Genomic DNA, 20,069 nt, shown 5'->3' on the forward strand with positions numbered 1-20,069 from the left:
GACAAGGGTCCTTGCTGTGGAGGTCTGCTACAGGCCATGTCGTAGTTTAAGCCCAGATGGTAACTCAGAACCACTCAGCTGCTCTCTCACTCCCCCTCCTACTTCCCTCCCCCAACTCCTGGAGGGATGGGGAGGAAAATGGAACAGTCCAGTAACTAAGGTATAATACAAAACCACTACTGCTACCACCAATAATAATAATGATAAAGGAAATAACAAGGGGAGAGAATTTAAAACTAAAAGAGTAAGAGGAAAACAGTAAACACAAGTGATGCCCAATACAGTTGCTTACCACCCACCGACCGATACCCAGACTGACCCAAGCAGCAATCTGAGCCTTCCGGGTAACACCCCCCAGTTTATATACTGGGCATGGCATGCTGTGGGATGGAATACCCCTTTGGCTACTTTGGCTCAGTTGTCCTGTCTCTGCTTCCTCCTGGCTTCCCATGCCTCTCCTCACTGGCAGAGCACGAGACTGAAAAAGTCCTTGATTGGGGTAAACAATTTTTAGGAACGACTAAAACACTGGTGTGTTATCAGCACTGTTCTCGGTCTAAAGTCAAAAACGTGGCACTGCACCAGCTACTAGGAAGGAGAAAAATAACTGTTAAACCCGAACTCAGGACAAGCCACCAGATCAGGAGCACTGCATATATAAACTCCTTTATAGGCAGATAGGAGCAACCTCACACTCGCAAGCCCTTGTCCTCATGGAGGACTTGAACCACACTGATATTTGTTGGAGAAATGGTATGGCCCAGCACAAGCAGTTCAGGAGGTACCTCGCTTGTGTGGATGACAGCTTCCTCATACAAGTGGTAGAAGAGCTGAGAAGTGGTGCCATTCTTGACCTTGTGCTCACCAGCAGGGAGGGGCTGGTTGGGAATGTGATCATAGAATCATAGAATAGTTAGGGTTGGAAAGGACCTTAAGATCATCATGTTCCAACCCCCCTGCCATGGGCAGGGACAACTCCCACTAAATCATGTCACCCAAGGCTCTGTCCAACCTGGCGTTGAACACTGCCAGGGATGGAGCATTCACAGCTTCCCTGGGAAACCCATTCCAGTGCATCACCACCCTAACAGTAAAGAATTACTTCCTTATATGCAATCTAAACTCCCCCTGCTTAAGTTTTAACCCATTACCCCTTGTTCCTATCACTACAGTCCCTAAAGAAGAGTCCCTCCCCAGCATCCCTATAGCCCCCTGGAATGCTGCTATGAGGTCTCCAGGCAGCCTTCTCTTCTCCAGGCTGAACAGCCCCAACTTTCTCAGCCTATCTATCTTCATATGGGAAGTGCTCCCATCCCCTGATCATCCTCGTGGCCCTCCTCTGGACTTGTTCCAACAGTTCCATGTCCTTTTTATGTTGAGGACACCAAAACTGTCCACGGTACTCCAAGTGAGGTCTCATGAGAGTAGAGTAGAGGGGCAGGATCACCTCCTTCGACCTGCTAGTGATGCTCCAAGGCTGCAGCGATCATGAGATGGTGGAGTTTGAGATTCTCAGGACAGTGAGAAGGGCACACAGCAAGCTCACTGCCCTGGCCTTCAAGAGAGCAGACTTTGGCCTGTTCGGGAACCTGCTCAGTAAGGTCCCATGTTATAAAGCCCTGGAGGGCAGGGAGCCCAAAAAAGGTGGCTGATATTCAAGGATCACCTGTTCCAAGCTCAGGACCGATGTGTCCTGACTAGAAGGAAATGGGGCAAGAAAGCCAGGAGGCCTCCATGGATGGACAAGGAACTGCTGAGCAAACTCAGAGGGTGAAAAAAGAAGCTTATACATAGGGGAAGGAAGAACAGGCAGCCTGGGAGGAATACAGGGGTGTTGTTTGGGAAGCTAGGGATCAGGTCAGGAAAGCTAAGGCCCAGTTAGAATTGAGTCTGGCCAGTGATAGAATCATAGAATCATTGAATAGTTCAGGCTGGAAAAGGCATTAAGATCATCTAGTTCCAACCCCCCCTGCCATGGTCAGGAACACGCCACACTAAACCATGTCGCCCAAGGATCTGTCCAACCCAGCCTTGAAAACTGCCAGGGATGCAGCATTCACAACTTCCTTGTGCAACCTATTCCAGTGCCTCAACCACCCTCACAATAAAGAACTTCTTCATTATATCTAACCTAGACTTCCCCTGTTCAAGTTTGAAGGCATTACCCCTTGTCCTACCACTATGGTCCCTGAAGAAGGCAGGGTGAGAAAGCTGGGGCTGTTCAGCCTTGGAGAAGAGAAGGCTGCGTGGAAACCTCATAGCACCCTTCCAGTATCTGAAGGGGCGTACAAGGATGCTGGGGAGGAACTCTGCATCAGGGACTGTAGTGACAGGACAAGGGGGAATGGGTTTAAACTTAATAAGGGGAGATTCAGATTAGATATAAGGAAAAAGTTCTTTACTGTGAGCTTGTTGAGGCACTTGCACAGCTGTGGATGCCTCATGTGGTATGAGGCACTGGAATGGGTTGCCCAAGGAAGTTGTGAATGCTCCACCCCTGGTGGTGTCCAAGGCCAGGTTGGACAGCACCTTGGGTGACATGGTTTAGTGTGAGGTGTCCCTGCCCATGGCAGGGGGGTTGGAACTGGATGATCTTAAAGTCCTTTCCAACCCTAACATTTCTATGATTCTCTGATTGATTGGACAGGGTGTGTTTGTGGGTAAATCAGTTTCTGTGCAACGTTCATGCTGCTTTTTATACCTTGAAAACTGAAACTGCATGAAGAATCAGAATCCTTACTTTTTTTGAGAATAGAAGTTTGTCTTCACCTCAGGTTACCTTATTCTGCTTTGGTCTAAAATATTTTGCTTACAGATGTTTCTGCTGAATTTTTATTATTATTTTAGTATTTTTAAAGAAAAGATAGAAAGTTGAACTTTTTCTACCTGGTTATGAAATCAGCTGCTTCTCCCAGATATCCTTGTTGTAAAGTAGGTTTTTGAAATTTGCTAGACCAGTTTGGTTTACAATAAAGCAATAAGCCTAGTTTTCTTTAATTGCCGTTTTACTTAGTGGACACAAGTTTTTAATAGTTGACTCAAGTCTACATGCTGTTTGTTGTTAAACAGTTCTTTCCAAGAAGTTTTGTCTTGAAAGGAAGACTTGGACGACTCAATATGAGTTAACAGCAAGCTTCGTTTATTGGGCTTCTACCTTCGGTTAATATAACAGTGAATATGCAAATACTAGGCACTTGATTGGTTCTGGCACAAATAAGGCATTGTGTAAGCTCTATATTTTTGCAGCTACATCGTGCACCCCCCCACCATCCTCCTTCTCATGCACTTATCGCTTAGTGTCCTTGGCTGTGATTGGTCATAGTATGCTGCTGTTTGCCGGTGTCCTTCAGTTCCTCATTATCTGGTGTGAGAAGTCTGCACCATGTTCTACACAGATGTCTTGTTTCAGCTCGTTGATGGGAATGTGACCTTTTGACCTTTTTCGACAAGCCAATCCTCCACAATTCCCCCTTTTTCTTTATAAAGGAATAAGGGCTGAGTCAGGAGTCATTGTAAACAAGCAGAACAACATTGCAAAGCATAACAAAGTAACAAACCCCCTATAATTATGAGAATCTATAACGGCGAAGCAGCTTGTAAAGCAAACGTATATGCAGCTCTATGAAGTGAACATCGATTTTCAAATAACTCGAGTAATTCAAAATCTGTACTTCTAAAATCAGCTAAATATTTCTGAAGCGCTATAAGCGGGTTACATAAAAGATAATTTGACAGACTATACAAAAAGTCTTTGTTTCAGCTAACTCTGGCGAAGATGCCTTATAGACTGACAACCACCACAATATAATTCTACTGTAGGGTCACACTGATGACAAAAACTACAGAGTTATCGAAGCACTTGTTGTATCACCAATCTCAGTTGTACCACTATATGCCTGTGGCCATGGACCGGATCTAGGAGGGCGACCGTGCTCAACGAAAGCTCTGTGTTGATTAAGGATTTAAGTTCTTCTATTAGTGGCTGTAGCGCTCGGCGCAAGCAACGCTCCTCCCGGGCCTGCGAGTCAGGGTCCATACACTAGCTCGGGGACGCCGTCACTGGAGCTTCTGCAACAGCCGGTCTTAGTCACTTGGATGGTATCCACAAGGGTCCTGCGGGAGCAGAAACACAGGCGTAACCACGGCCCAGATATATTACTTCTGCCAGTCCCTGCCACAAATCTGTATTAGGATCTCGATAGTACGCCTTAAAAGAAGGCTTTATCTTCTGTGCTTGTGTTTGTACAAAGTGCTTAATAACCGCTGGAGTTTGTTCATCACCAAAGATGCATAAATAATTTAACGTAATTTCACCCATATAATCAGCATTGATGACACCTGGAACAATGAATAGGCCTTTCAACGCAGATGATGATCTCCCCAGTAGCAAGGCTAGTCTCATACATTCTTTTAACAATTCTGGTCCTAGCTGGACTTGAGCCTCCTTAGTGGAGAACTGTCCAGTTCCCATCAGGTGTTGTAATTGCACCCCAATCAGGGGGTCTCCCTGGCCTCGCTGAACTGCAACCACCTCTTGACAGGTTTTCTGCCAATACACGTTCCATAACAACAACTGCGAAGGGGTGAGGATTAATTTCACAATACTTTTAATATAACAGCAAATCTGTTCCCCAAATATATGACAACATCTGCCTAGTGGGTTCAAACTGAATGCCTGTAGAAATAACAGTTTGCCTTAACTGAGATAGCAATTTCAATTTAAGGGATACATTTCAGCATTTACTGCCTGACCTTGAGCGTTAATCTGGTACTTAACAGGAAAGGTGAGAATCTTTTCCTGCAAGGCCTGCAAACAATCAAAATCATTGTTTGACAGAGCCTCTCTCTGAATAGATTTCCAATCTATCACCTGGATTCGCATTTGTCTACCTGTGCTCTGCAACTTTACCTTTTTTTCTTCTCTCCCCCCCCCCCTCTTTTTTTTTTTTTTTTTCTTTTCCAAAAGTTGTTCACTCTGCTTTGTACGGCTACAAACAGCAGCCTGCTCGGCAGCAGCTACAGCTGCCTGCCTCCTTCAGCAGCAGCCATAAATACCTGTCAGCAACCACACATTTGCATTAACCCTTTCTTGCCTGAAATGTTAAACCACTACCTGTTAAAAACTTTTACATGAACACAATAACAAAAAAAATACATAGAACACCATCTGCTCTCATCACACACACACACATACGTATGCATATGGGATCCCACAAGCACATTTCACACAACTACAATATTTGAAACACAAAATCCAGACAATCATTACTCGCACTACACAGTCCCACGTACAGAACGTGGCATAAGGACTCTGTGAAGACTATCAGGAAACCAGCTCCAACAAGCATCATCGCAGTGTGAGGTGGCAGGCTCAGCCCTAGCGAGCATCCCCGCAGAGGCTCTGCCTCCCTCACATCGCATGAGGCTTGGGCTTTTATACTGACCAAAATGCACACTCATTCTGACACAGGTGGCCAGCCTATGTCAGAAGAAGTGGCCAGCAATATCTATAAAGGTTTCCAAGCATCAATAGAATCGTAGACATATTTGCTAACTTCTAGTACATGAGTATCACAGACAGACTGTATCAAATGAGTTGTATATGGGACCCCAAGTCCACGGTCCGCCACAGTCCTCCCGATACCCCTGATAAGGGCATACGAAAGACCTTCCCAACGTGGGCCTTGATCCAGCACATATATCACAGGGAAAGCACACAATACATCTGCATCCCCCACCCATCTCGCTTCTCCCTTTACAGCTGTCCATTTATCATGAGGATCTGGGGGATATAAATTAGGCTTCTTTTCCGGCTCCATGTCAAAAGGATCATCCAGGTCAGCATCAGAATTAACAGGCGTCAGAACTTCAGGAGCAGCAACAGCAGCCTGATGAGCACGCACAGGCTCTTTCTTGGGGTCAATAGGGTCTGGGTCAAAAAGACTGTCTTCATCTCTGTCCTCAGTCTTTGCAGACGCGGCGGCAACTGGCAGAGGCTCAGGGGTGGCCAGAGGTGGGGGGAAGTAATGTGGGGGGCTACTTCTGTCATCACGCGGGTCCCCCTCGCATTCTGTCGTCCGTTTCCCTGTAGTCTTCGGCAAGCGGCAGGGCAGTGCGCAGCAGATTGGCATTGAGGACACCAGACTGCTACGGCGGGGCAGTTTCGCCGGAGGTGGCCCTGCTGGCCGCATCGGAAACAGCGGACTCTCAGTTTTTTGCTGGTACTGGTTGGCTGGGCGAGCGGAGAGGAGCGAGGGCTGCGAACACTTGGTTTCGGGATGTTTCTGCTTGTGCTTTTGATCCCTCTCCTAATTCTTTGATGGTATTCACTAACATAGCCTGATTACCGGTAGGGACTTGCATGGCACATTCTAATAACTCCTCAACACTCCAGTTCCCTGGCAGTGTCACTATAAGATTTCGAACAACGCTGTTTCCGTTTTGCAAGACACACTGCTTTAAGGTAGCTCCCTGCATATATTCCAGCACCCCAGCTGATTTTATGGCTGCGGCTACTCTGTCTACAAAGGAACCTAGTGACTCATCCCAGCCCTGCCTCAGGGACATATAGGAGGGCAATCCACCAGGGGCCTTAATTCGATCTATGGCGTGCCGGGCCGTGGCCATTGTCTCCCTGATTTTATCAGGCCCTAAGAGGGCCTGCGCCTCTGTACGTAGAAAAGGACCCAACCCCATCAGCTCGGGGATAGTCAGCCCGTATAAAGGATTCCCGGGGTGGTGTTGTTCGGCCACTGATTCTTGGCAAAATGCTTGCCAGTATGCGTTAAATAACAACTGCTGATGTGGGGTTAATATGAGGCGGGTGAGACTCTTGACATCATTGGGAGTAACAGCCCCCCCCCCCCCCCCCCCCCCAGATATAATCCAACATTTGTTTAGCAGGCTCCCCCTGAATACCACATTCGCTCACTGTCGCTCGCAGCTGCGACAGCAATTTCCAATCTAACGGTGTGATACTAGCTGTAAGACCACCCTGAGGCCCCTGCTGACAGGTCACCGGGAATGCCTGTAACATATCAGCGGCAGCCTCGAGATCCCCCTCCTGGGCAGCCTGTGCGGCTATCTTTTTCCATATACGTTCACGATCAATACCCATGCCCTTGTTGCCAATTTGCAGGTTTCCCTCCTCCACCAGCTTACTCACGTCCCCAGATTCTGCGTCCCCGGGGGGCAGCTTTTCAGCCGGACCCGGGGAAGCAAGGACCGAGGAGGAGGGAGAGCCGGTGGGTGGTTTCTCACCCGGTCCCGGGGAAGTAAGGACCAAGGAGGAGGGAGAGCCGGTGGGTGGTATATAAACCGTATTGGTGAGGGGCGGCAAGGGCCACGGGTCTCCCGCCCCCCCCACCCCCGAGGTGTTAGAGGAGACCGCGCCGAGCCGCTCAGTGACGGCTTTCGCCGCCTTCTGCTCGGCACGGTGCTGATCTAACGCGTTAGCAACTACCCGCCAGGTTTTTCCCAAATGCTTTGCCGTTTTAGCACCGTCAAGGGTGGCTGCCCACAGCTTATCTCCTAGTTTCTGCAACTCGTCACGATCAAAGATCGTATTCGGGTCGAGGAAACAACCTTTCGCTACTCCATAAGCTATCACTCCTGCTAATTCCTTCTTTAACTCCTTCTCCTTAATACCACGCTTTTCTAAAAAGCAATTTAATAAATTCAGGGCAGCGTGTCTCTCCATACCCCCTTTTAAGGTACTCGCGCTTTGTTGCCCTACGAGGCTTCGGCTGCTCCTCCTCCTTGGTGCAACGCTGCCGATGCAGCCACTGCAAGTCCGGCGGCGCCCAGATCCCATCTATATGGTCGTCCTTTCGCACGATGCGCCGCTTTGACCCTCCGGGGCAAGATTGGAGCCAAGTGCCACTTTTCACGGCCGTGGTGTCGGTACCCTCCGCTCCGTGTTCGAATCACGTCGGGGTCACCATTTGTCATGAAAGGAAGACTTGGACCACTCAATATGAGTTAACAGCAAGCTTCGTTTATTAGGCTTCTACCTTCGGTTAATATAACAGTGAATATGCAAATACTAGGCACTTGATTGGTTCTGGCACAAATAAGGCATTGTGTAAGCTCTATATTTTTGCAGCTACACCGTGCACCCCCCCACCATCCTCCTTCTCATGCACTTATCACTTAGTGTCCTTGGCTGTGATTGGTCATAGTATGTTGCTGTTTGCCGGTGTCCTTCAGTTCCTCATTATCTGGTGTGAGAAATCTGCACCATGTTCTACACAGATGTCTTGTTTCAGCTCGTTGATGGGAATGTGACCTTTTGACCTTTTTCGACAAGCCAATCCTCCACAAAGTTTCAATAGTGATCCCCAGGATTTTGTCTTGTGCTGTTGTGCTTTTAGCACACATCTGGACAGTGGGACTGAGTGCGCCCTCAGCAAGTTTGCCAATGACACTAAGCTGTGTGGTTCGGTTGATATGCTGGAGGGAAGGGATGCCATCCAGAGGGACCTTGACACACTTGTGAGGTGGGCAGATACCAACCTCATGAAGTTAAACCAAGCCAAGCACAAGGTCCTGCACCTGGGCTGGGGCAATCCCAGGCACAGCTATAGCTTGGGTGGAGAAGACATTCAGAGCAGCCCTGCAGAGAAGGACTTGGTGGTGTTAGTCAATGAGAAACTGAACATGAGCCAGCAGTGTGCACTCGTGGCCCTGAAAGCCAACCATATCCTGGGCTGCATCAAAACGAGCGTGACTAGCAGGTCAAAGGAGGTAATCCTGCCCGTCTGCTCTTGTGAAACCTCACTTGGTGTATTGTGTACAGTTCTGGTGTCCTGTCGCGGTTTAAACCTATCCACACAGCTCTTCCACTCACACACCCCCCCCCCCCCCCGACTGTCCCTGCTCCCGGAGGGATGGGGAGGAGAATCGAGAAAATAGAACAGCAGTAACTAAGGTATAACACAAAATCACTACTGCTACCACCAATGATAATATTGATAAGAGAAAATAAACAAGAGAATACGATACCACCGCCGAACGAGTTTCGACCCCCCCCTGAAGAGAGAGAGTGTCCTTCCGGGTAACTCCCAGTTTACCTCCCTGGGCATGGACGTGCTGTGGTATGGAATACCTCTTTGGCTAGTTTGGGTCAGGTGTCCTATTTCTCCTTCCTCCCAGCCTCTCCTCATCCCCAGCAGAGCATGAGACTCACAAAGTCCTTGGCCAGAATAAACATTACTTAACAGCAATTAGAAAACAATCATTGTTATCAGCTGCCTGCCCAGGCTGGAAGTCAAAACCACAGAGTTTTGCTCCAGCTACTAAGAAGGAGCAAAACGGCTCCTGGTAAACCCAGGACAGTATCCACCCCTTAATCCATACCATTCACATCATGCTCAGATCCCACATTTTCAATATACCCATCTCTCTTACATATATATATATATATATGTATATATATCCACACACATACACACAGACAAAGAAAATCACTTCTTAGTGCATGTAACCAATCCCTATAATGCTGTGGAGTCTATTCGGTCCATGATGTCAGGTTCTATCCCTTGTGACAGTCTTTCAGGACAGGAAAGGCTGTGTGCAGTGTTGGATTGTTGCCTGCTGATGCTGATTATTACTTCACTGCAGAGCCTTGTCTGTTTCTATCAGAATTCATTCTCTGTTGGTATGACGGTTGGAGGGAAGTCAGGGCCAGTCGCTGGTGACCCTGAAAACATCTAGTTGATGGGCTATAAAAGTATTACACAGCAGGCAACAGAATACAATAAGTTCATTGATGTTTTCCCCTAAAATCAAATCCCCTTGAGGTATACATCGGACTTCCCCATCTTCCCGCATTACCCACCAAGTATATCTGGGTCCCTGAGCAAAATCAATCCCACCGAGTGGGTTTGCCTTTACCTGAAGCAGGAATAACCCAGACTGTCTTCCCCAGCAAATTCTTCATGTGCACCACAGGAACTTTGTCCCCCTCTACAATATGTAAAAGTTCTGACTGGGCTGGGCCAGCTCTGTTGGCCGATATTCTAGTGTTAACCAACCAAGTGCCCTTTGCTAAGTGTGTATCCCAATGCTTGAAAGTTCCCCCACCCATTTGCCTCTCCAGTGTGGTTTTTAACATCCCATTATACCATTTGATTTTCCCAGAGGCTGGTGCATTGGGATGGGATGTGATATACCCACTCAATGCCATGCTCTTTTGGCCCAAGTGTCTATAAGGTTATTCCGGAAATGAGTCCCATTGTCTGACTCAATTCTCTCTGGGGTTCCGCGTTGCCACAAGATTTATTTCTCAAGGCCCAGGATAGTGTTCCAGGCAGTGGTGTGGGGCACGGCGTATGTTTCAAGCGATCCGGTTGTTTGCTTCCACCATAGTAAGCCCCATGGCGGCTTGCCTTGGCGGGTTGGTGGGAGTGTGATATAGTCAATCTGCCAGGCCTCCCCATATTTGTGCTTCAGCCATTGTCCTCCATACCAAAGAGGCTTTAACCGTTTGGCTTGTTTAATTGCAGTACATGTTTCACACTCATGAATAACCTGGGCAATAGTGTCCATTGTTAAGTCCACCCCTCGGTCACGGGCCCATCTATATGTTGCATCTCTGCCCTGATGGCCTGAAGTGTCATGGGCCCACCTGGCCAAAAGTAATTCACCTTTATGTTGCCAATCTAAGTCCATCTGAGCCACTTCAATCTTAGCAGCTTTATCCACTTGTTGGTTGTTCTGGTGTTCCTCAGTGGCCCAACTCTTGGGTACATGTGCATCTACATGGCGTACCTTCACCAGCAGGTTCTGCACCCGGGCAGCGATATCTTGCCACAGTGCAGCAGCCGAGATGGGTTTACCTCTGCGTTGCCAGTTGCTGCAACCACCCCCACAGGGCATTTGCCACCATCCATGAGTCAGCGTAGAGATAAAGTACTGGCCACTTTTCTCGTTCAGCAATGTCCAGGGCCAGCTGGATGGCTTTCACCTGGGTAAACTGACTCGATTCACCCTCTCCTTCAGCAGTTTCTGCAACTTGTCGCTGAGGACTCCATACGGCTGCCTTCCATCTCCGATGCTTTCCCACAATATGGCAGGACCCATCAGTAAACAAGGCATACTGTTTCTCACTTTCTGACAGTTTGTTATATGGTGGAGCCTCTTCACCACGCATCACCTCCTCCTCTGGTGACATTCTGAAATCTTTGCCCTCTGGCCAGTCCATGATGACTTCTACAATGCCTGGACAACTGGGATTTCCTATTCGAGCTCATTGTGTAATTAGTGCAGCCCATTCACTCCACGTATCATCAGTTGCATGATGTGTAGAGGAGACCCTGCCTTTGAACATCCAGCCCAGTACAGGCAACCGGGGTGCCAGGAGCAGCTGTGCTTCAGTGCCAATCACTTCTAAAGCAGCTCGAATCACTTCATAGGCTGCCAGTATCTCTTTCTCAGTTGGGGTATAGCTGGCCTCAGATCCATTGTACCCCCGACTGCAAAAGCCGAGGTGTCGACCTGGAGTCTCCCCTGGAGCTTTCTGCCAGAGGCTCCAGGTAGGACCATTTTCCCCAGGTGCGGTGTACAGTACATTTTTAACATCTGGCCCCGTCCAGACTGGTCCAAGGGCTACTGCATGAACTATCTCGCGTTTAATTTGCTCAAAGGCTTGTTGTTGCTCAGGACCCCATTTAAAATCATTCTTCTTCCGGGTCACATGATAGAGAGGGCTTACAATCGAACTGTAATTTGGGATGTGCATTCTCCAGAACCCCACAGCACCCAAGAAAGCTTGTGTTTCTTTCTTATTAGTTGGTGGAGACATTGCTGTTATCTTGTTGATCACATCTGTGGGGATCTGTCTACATCCGTCTTGCCACTTTATTCCCAAAAATTGAATCTCTTGTGCAGGTCCCTTGACCTTACTCCGTTTTATGGCAAAAACCGGCTTTCAGCAGGATTTGGATTATTTTCCTCCCTTTCTCAAAGACTTCTTCCGCTGTATCGCCCCACACGATAATGTCATCAATGTATTGCAGGTGTTCTGGAGCTTGGCCCTGTTCCAGTGCAGTCTGGATCAATCCGTGGCAAATGGTAGGGCTGTTTTTCCACCCCTGGGGCAGTCAGTTCCAAGTGACCTGGACACCCCTCCAAGTAAAAGCAGACTGTGGCCTGCACTCTGCTGCCAAAGGAATTGAGAAAAATGCATTGGCAATATCAATTGTGGCATACCACTCAGCTGCCTTTGACTCTTAATTCATACTGAAGTTTTAGCATGTCCGGTACGGCAGCACTCAATGGCGGTGTGACTTCATTCAGGCCACAATAGTGTACTGTTAGTCTGCACTCCCTGTTAGACTTTCGCACTGGCCATATGGGGCTATTAAAGGCTGAGCGGGTCCTGCTGATCACTCCCTGACTCTCCAGTCTACGAATCAGCTGATGGATAGGAATCAGGGAGTCTCGGTTGGTGCGATATTGCCACCGGTGCGCTGTTGTGGTCACGATTGGCACTTGTTCTTCGACTTTCAGCAACCCCACAACAGAAGGATCCTCTGAGAGACAAGGCAAGGTGGACAGCTGCTCAATTTCCTCAGTCTCCAAAGCAGCAATACCAAAAGCCCATCGGTACCCTTTTGGGTCTTTGAGGTACCCTCTCCTGAGTTAGTCTATGCCGAGGATGCATGGAGCCTCTGGACCAGTCACAATGGGGTGTTTTTGCCATTTCCTCCCAGTTAGGCTGATTTCAGCCTCCAGTACAGTCAACTCTTGGGATCCTCCTGTCACTCCAGAAATATAGATGGGTTCCACCCCTTGACAGCTTGATGGCATCAGGGTACACTGTGCACCAGTATCTACTAAAGCCTTATACTTCTGTGGGACTGATGTGCCAGGCCATTTGACCCACACAGTCCAGTAAATCCAATTATCCCCTACCTCCACCTGGCTGGAGGCAGGGCCCCTCTAATAGTTATCACAACTTTGAACACTTAAGTCATATTGAAAGGGATTATTCTTCGTTATCACAGAAGCTGGAGTAAAGTCAGCTCTTCCATTCCATCTGGGGGCCTGCTCACCAGAGACTGAAGCCACAGCTCTCATGGGATGATGAGTCTTGGGCCTTGCTCCCCTCTTCAATTCTCCCACCCGTTCCTCCATAGCTGAAGTAGGTTTTCCATCCCACTTCCTCATGTCTTCTCCATGATCCCGCAGTTAAAACCATAGGGTGGCCTGTGGCGTATACCTCCTGTATCTTCTCTCTCGAAGAATAGGACGCCTTTTGTTAATAGCTGAGATGTGTGTTGGTATACGTGAGGAGCTGGATAAATCAGATAGATCGTCCCTCAATTGTTGAGATCCTGGGACAGTTTTTCCACAGCTGAGATGATGGAAGGGGTGAGGTTGTCTTCGAACTCTCGGAGTTTATGAATCATTTCATCCACTGTTAGTGGTACTATATCATTCCAGGTTGCTGTTGCCAAACTTAAACAGGGGAAGTTTAGATTGGATATAAGGAGGAAATTCTTTCCTGTTAGGGTGGTGAGGCACTGGAATCAGTTGCCCAGGGGGGTTGTGAGTGCTCTATCCCTGGCAGTGTTCAAGGCCAGGTTGGATGAAGCCTTGGGATGGTTTAGTGTGAGGTGTCCCTGCCTGTGGCAGGGGGGTTGGAACTAGATGATCTTGAGGTCCTTTCCAACCCTAACTATTCTATGATTCTATATGATGACGGTGCATTCCGTGTTAGTTTTCGCCACATGGGTTGTGTACATTTGACTTCATCTGGGTCTATGGGTACATCCCCATTATTTGGCTTGATGTGATAGATCATCTCTACGATGGCTGATTCTCTCAGAGACTGAATGCCTTTGTCTAAAGTAGTCCACTTGGCCGAACGACTCATAACATCATCCTTGTATGGAAACCTTTCTTTCACAGCTGCCAAGAGCCGCCTCCAAAGACTGAGGGACTTTTTCTCTCTTGCAAATGCTTTGTGAATTCCCCCTTCTCTAGCAAGTGATCCCAGCTGCTTGGCTTCACTACCTTCTAGTTTGTGACCATCGGCCCCATTGTCCCAGCATCGGAGCAACCAGGTGATGATGTGCTCCCCTGGTTGACGGGTAAAATCTTTTCGCGTATTCCGTAGCTCAGTTGAGGTCCGAGGTCGAGAAGTCATCTCTTCTTCTTCTTCGTCATGTGATGATGACTCCTCCTCAGATACTGGACTAGGTGGTGAATACATTGTTTCTTCATCTTGATTCACCCTTCTTGCCTCCTTTTTGCTTTTTCTCTTGCGTACAGGGGCAACCGATATTGGTACAAATTGGTCCTCTGGTTTAGCTGCAGTGATTATCACTGTGGTTTGAGTACCAATTGTACTTGTCGCTGGGGGTGGTGTAGCTGCTGTGCTTTGAGCTGGAGTAGCTGCGCTGACCTTTGCTTTGCCCTCAGATGCAGGGGCATTTTTTTCCTTTTGAAGGTGCTGGATAGTGTTGAACAAGGCCCTGTAAGAATAGGCCAAGCCCCAGCACATTGCCATGATTTGTCCGTCTCTGGTATGGCCAGACTGACCACACACCTCATTTAAGTTTTTTACTAATTCTTCTGGATTTTGCACTTGTTCGGTGGTGAAATTCCAAAGTACTGGAGGAGCCCACTGACCTAGATACTTACCCATACTATCCCACACACCCTGCCACTCATGGCTGTCCAGCCTCGGGGAAAATCTCTTGGTCCTCCTATATCGTCGTTTAACCCCAGACAAGACCCAGACCTGACTCTGCTTAACTCTTGAAATCAGACGAAATGGTTGTGGGCAAAACACACTCTGTATGTGTGCCCACATGGTAATCACAATCAGCAAACAGGTCTCAACAATATTAAAAGGCTATTCAAGAATTTCAAAACTCTCAAATGATGCTGTAAATGGTCTGAGAGGGGGGCTAGGAGGGTAAAAGAATGTCTCCTTCACAGGTTGACCACCCGAGAAGGAAAAAAAAGATGTGAAATTGCTAAGCACCTTTATTATATACCTCCCAAAGTATAAAGGTGGTGACCACACTGGGAACATAAGACCGATCAGTTTCATGATCAATGATTCTATTGTATTACAAGTCATTATAATAAAGTACAATGAGACAAAAACCTTAGCCCAAGCCCCACACTTCAAAAACACCAACACAGCAAATACCGGCTGTATGTAATGTACAGAGTTCTGAACCTGTGAGATCAAGATGAACAGCTTTGAGAGCCAGTAAATCAGCATTGTGACGAGTGACTATTAATCCAGTCAGATTTGTTATCTCAACCCTTCATGCCCCCTGTTTGGCGCCAGAAAGAATTGTCGTGGTTTAAATCGATCCACACAGCCCATCCACTCACACCCCCCCCGACCCTCCCCACTCCCGGAGGGATGGAGAGGAGAATCAAGAGAATGTAACTCCCACGGGCTGAGATAAGAACAGGCCAGTAACTAAGGTATAACACAAATCACTACTGCTACCACCAATGATAATATTGATAAGAGAAAATAACAAGAGAATACGATACCACCGCCGAATGAGTTCGACCCCCCCCTGAAGAGAGAGTGTGCCCTTCCGGGTAACTCCCAGTTACCTCCCTGGGCATGACGTGCTGTGGTATGGAATACCTCTTTGGCTAGTTTGAGTCAGGTGTCCTATTTCTCCTTCCTCCCGGCCTCCCCTCATCCCCAGCAGAGCATGAGACTCACAAAGTCCTTGGCCAGAATAAACATTACTTAACAGCAATTAGAAACAATCAGTGTTATCGGCTGTCTGCCCAGGCTGGAAGTCAAAACACAGAGCTTGCACCAGTTACTAAGAAGGAGCAAAACAGCTCCTGGTAAACCCAGGACATGTCCTCAACACAAAAAGGATATGGAGCTGTTTGAATAAGTCTAAAGGAGGGCCACGAGGATGATAAGGGGGCCGGAGAACCTCCTGTATGAGGACGTGCTGAGAAAGTTGGGGCTGTTCAGCTTGGAAAAGAGAAGACTGCGTGGAGACCTCATCACAGACTTCTAGTATCTGAAGGGGGCTTATAGGGATGCTGGGGAGGGACTCTTCATCAGTGACTGTAGTGATAGGACAACGGGTAATGGGTTAAAACTTAAATAGGAGAAGTTCAGGTTATATATAAGGAAGCAGTTCTTTACTCTGAGGGTGGTGAGGCACTGGAATGGGTTGTCCAAGGAAGTTGTGAATGCTCCATCCCTGGCGGTGTTCAGGGCCGGGTTGGACAGAGACTTCGGTGCGATGGTTTAGTGTGAGGTGTCCCTGCCCATGGCAGGGGGGTTGGAACTAGATGATCTTAAGGTCCTTTCCAACCCTAACTCTTCTATGATTCTATCTAAAATGTACCTTAAAGCCCTGGAGTACTTGGAAGGCATGTAACTACACAATTGTGTTAATATGTTTACTTCACTGACATTTTTAAGAGAAGATATATTTTAATTAAAACCTAAATCTGGTTTCAAAGCATACTGACACTGTTGCTCAGTCTTCAGTTTCCTGGTTTTTTATTTGCTTTGAAGAACTATGCCTAAATTGTAATTAAAGTAAATAACTTCCTTCAACAAGTAGGGTTTTCAGATGAATTGTAAGCATATTGTTGAAAATAATTGAGGTCTTTGGAAGAAATTTCCTTCTGCCTGTTTTATTCATGATGTGTAAATATATGTTTTTAATATTAAGCTTAAGTGTGGCATTCGTGTATCCAAAATTTTGAAGTAGTTTTGCTTCTTATGTTCTAGGAGGGTCCTAATAGTCTGATTAATGAAGAAGAATTCTTTGATGCTGTTGAAGCTGCTCTCGATAGACAGGATCAAATGGAAGAACAGGTATTGATACTTGAGAAATGTGTTAATGATGAGCACTTCATGGAAAACTTCTGTGACTTACTCAGTCCTGGGGTGCATCTTTTGAAACTAGATATTTTATACTAAAACAAGTGGAATTCTCTAATATTTATACAGTTAAATATCATTGTGAAAATGACTTCACAACTTGCATAGAAAAGGATATTGTAAGTGTTAAGCTAATTGAACGTCTCTGGTTTCTAATTCCTAAATAAGTGTATTAGTACAGTTTAAAACTTATCATTATATGTAATTCATGCCCTGTGCAAATAAGAATATCAAATACTGCAGCTATTTTTTTAAACCTAGTTGTTGCTCTGAAATTTGTTTTGACTGTACCAGTATGTGAAATAGGAAAGACATAGTTCTGTTGGTGTTTGTTTTTATTAAAAAATTGTGTAGGCTCTGGCTATGTCTCTAACTCATTTCTTGAATATAATTCAGTGACAAGGATCAAAAAGGGATAAAATGTGTGTGATGAAATGTACAGAATATGAGAAAATATAAGTAGTGTATAAAATGAGAGGGAATACAAAGTAGTGCCTTCTATGTCTTAAAAGGTTTTAGGCTTATGAATATAGTGAATACAGTGACTTGATTAAGAATTATAAGACATATAAGTGTCTTATATAAGACTTATAAGTGTCTTATATGAGACATATAAGTGTCTTATGTTCATATAAGTGGACGTATAGCACCCAACAGAGTTTATCTGTGTTGGGGTCTCTTAGTGGAAAGTAAAAGTTTTGAGCGACTGTTGTACTACTACGTGGATGCAACATCCTTAATATTGCCAATCTATTTTGCTTAACCTGGAAATATACCTTGAAGTATAGACAAATGGGTAATTCAGTCTCCAGGCCCATTCACTTCCTGAGAACTCCAGCAGGATGACAACTTCATGTCTGTCATGGACAGCATTAGTTGTTGTAGCCATTATATAGATTGAAGATGCCTCACTTGGTTTCATAGTCCACCCAGTAGCAGCTGACTAACAATAATTAAACCTATTTTATTGCAGTCCCAAAGTGAAAAGGTCAGATTATACTGGCCAGCATCCTTACCTTCTGGAGATGCATATTCTGCTGCGGGGGCTCATCGATTTGTCCAAAAGGTAAGATATTTCTCATTATCTGCTCTGAATACTAGGCTGTATTCTATTTCTACATAATATTTTATATGGATAGGTAAGATTGTTTTTTTTTTAATTAATTTCTTTATGTGTTTCTAGTATAACTGTCAGTGGTTTACTTATTTTCAATTGAAGTAGCTGGAATGGACTCTTTTCTGTCTTGGCTAAAAAAAAATACTGATTTCAGTATCTATTTAGAATATGCTACACTTGTATCAAGCTAGTCAGTTAAGGAATATATTAAAGGAGGAAAAAAACCCTAACAAACTGAATTTGCTAACCTCAGTGTTTTTAAGATACTGTCATGGATTAAACCCAGCCAGTAACCAAGTACTATGCAACCACTTGCTCACACCCCCCTTATCCCCCTCCTGGATGGGATGGGGAGGAGAATCGAAAGAAGGTAAAACCCACAGGTTGAGATAAGAACAGTTTAATAACTAAAATAAAGTACAATATAATAATAATGATAAGGGAAATAACAAGGAGAGAGATGTAAAACTGAAAGAGGAAAGGAAAAAAACCACAATAAACCCAAGTGATGCCCAATACAATTGCTCACCACCTGCCATCCAGTACCCAGCCCAACCCAGCAGCAATTGGTCCCTTCTGGGTAACTCCCCCCATTTTCTATACTGGGCATGACATGCTGTGGTACGGAATACCCCTTTGGTTAGTTTGGATCAGGTGTCCTGTCTCTGCTTCCTCCCAGCTTCCCGTGCCTCTCCTCCCTGGCAGAGCATGAGAGACTGAAAAGTCATTGATCAGGGTAAGCACTACTAAGCAACAGCTAAAACATCGGTGTGTTGTCAGCATTATTTTCAGACTAAGCCAAAACACAGCACTGCACCAGCTACTAGGAAGAAAATTTACTCTATCCCAGCCAAAACCAGGACAGACACCCTCACCCAAATTCATTTAATTGATTAAAAAACAAAACAAACAAAAACAGTTAAGGATCAGTTGACTTTGTTTAGTTTTTTTAGTGAAAACACTCTATGCTCTTCTTAGGGCTACACTGGACACATTGCATAATAGGTGCATGAAATCAGCATTCACTGCTGTGCTTGCTGCTTATGTTGCTTTTGTTTTCCTTCATTATCTCGTACTTGCAAGTTGGTACTGAATGTTCTGTTGTGCCTTTGTTTTGATTACTTGGTTTTTTCTTTGTCTGTCTCTGGTAGCCCTATAGTCGCTCTTCCTCCATGTCTTCCATTAATCTAGTCAGTGCCTCGGATGTTCACAGATTCAGCACCCAGGTACTGTATTACTGTGTAGAGTGGGGGTTGCATATCTTTGCTGTGTTTCATCCTCTTCTCTAGAACCTGGATTTTTTGTTTCATTACTGCTAGCATTAAACTAGTATGTTAAAACAAAAAATAAGTTATCTATTCCTATACTAAGTAGTTTTCTTTGAGCATTTCTGTTTGATTCAATTACTTTTTTTCTTCCTGGTCTGAAGTGTATTGCCCAAAGGGTACATTGTACAAGCAAAATTACTTAAATTAATTAAAAGTAAATAACATCGTTCAATTCTATATCATATCAGAAAAATTTCATTAAGTATTCTTTAATTTTGCTTTATACTTGTACTACTTCCTAAGTTATGTTTTATAGGTTATGTTCCTTCATATAGGAAGTTATAAAACATAACTTCCTAGTTATGTTTTATAAGCCTAGTGTGTATAGAAAATACTTTTGTAAGTTGTGCAAAAAGCACTTATAGGTTCAGGCTATTAATCTTGTGATTGTACACCTCAGACTAATCTGTATGTTGGTCAATTGGCTAACATTTGCTTGTAGTGCTTTTCCTTTTTAAAAAAGGTATTTCTAGTAATTCAGGAAAATTGTGTCAATTGCATGGACTTATTTTCTGTGATGAGTTCTAGTAGTTGCTGACCTTTTAGGTTGAAAAGCTATTAAATTGTTTCCATCACTTGTAACCTTTACACAACAATGGATACTTTATATTTTTGTCTCTTTTTTTTTTTTTTGTGGGGGAGTGGGATTTGGAAATTGGGGGGACAGACAGAAAAGAAACAGAATAGAATAAAACTGTAGATTTAAAATAAAAATCCATTTCCT

General features: G+C 45.5%; 1 protein-coding gene across 14 annotated transcripts in view; it reads left to right on the forward strand.

The window, feature by feature from the left end:
- Nucleotides 1-20,069, forward strand: part of LOC136004218 (ceramide transfer protein-like) — a 121,507-nt gene that overhangs the window by 35,209 nt on the left and 66,229 nt on the right. For 13 of the 14 annotated variants that reach the window (XR_010608294.1, XR_010608293.1, XR_010608292.1 and 10 more), the window contains exons 9-11: nucleotides 16,748-16,834; nucleotides 17,874-17,966; nucleotides 19,169-19,243. Coding sequence is in view for 6 of the 14 variants with exons in the window: in XM_065660518.1 (XP_065516590.1) it covers nucleotides 16,748-16,834; nucleotides 17,874-17,966; nucleotides 19,169-19,243 (255 nt within the window). In the remaining 8 variants the exon portion in view is untranslated. The remainder of the gene's footprint in view (nucleotides 1-16,747; nucleotides 16,835-17,873; nucleotides 17,967-19,168; nucleotides 19,244-20,069) is intronic. The other variant, XM_065660519.1, reaches the window with a different exon arrangement.

Source organism: Lathamus discolor, chromosome W (assembly GCF_037157495.1).
Source record: "Lathamus discolor isolate bLatDis1 chromosome W, bLatDis1.hap1, whole genome shotgun sequence".
In the NCBI taxonomy this organism is placed as follows: domain Eukaryota; kingdom Metazoa; phylum Chordata; class Aves; order Psittaciformes; family Psittacidae; genus Lathamus; species Lathamus discolor.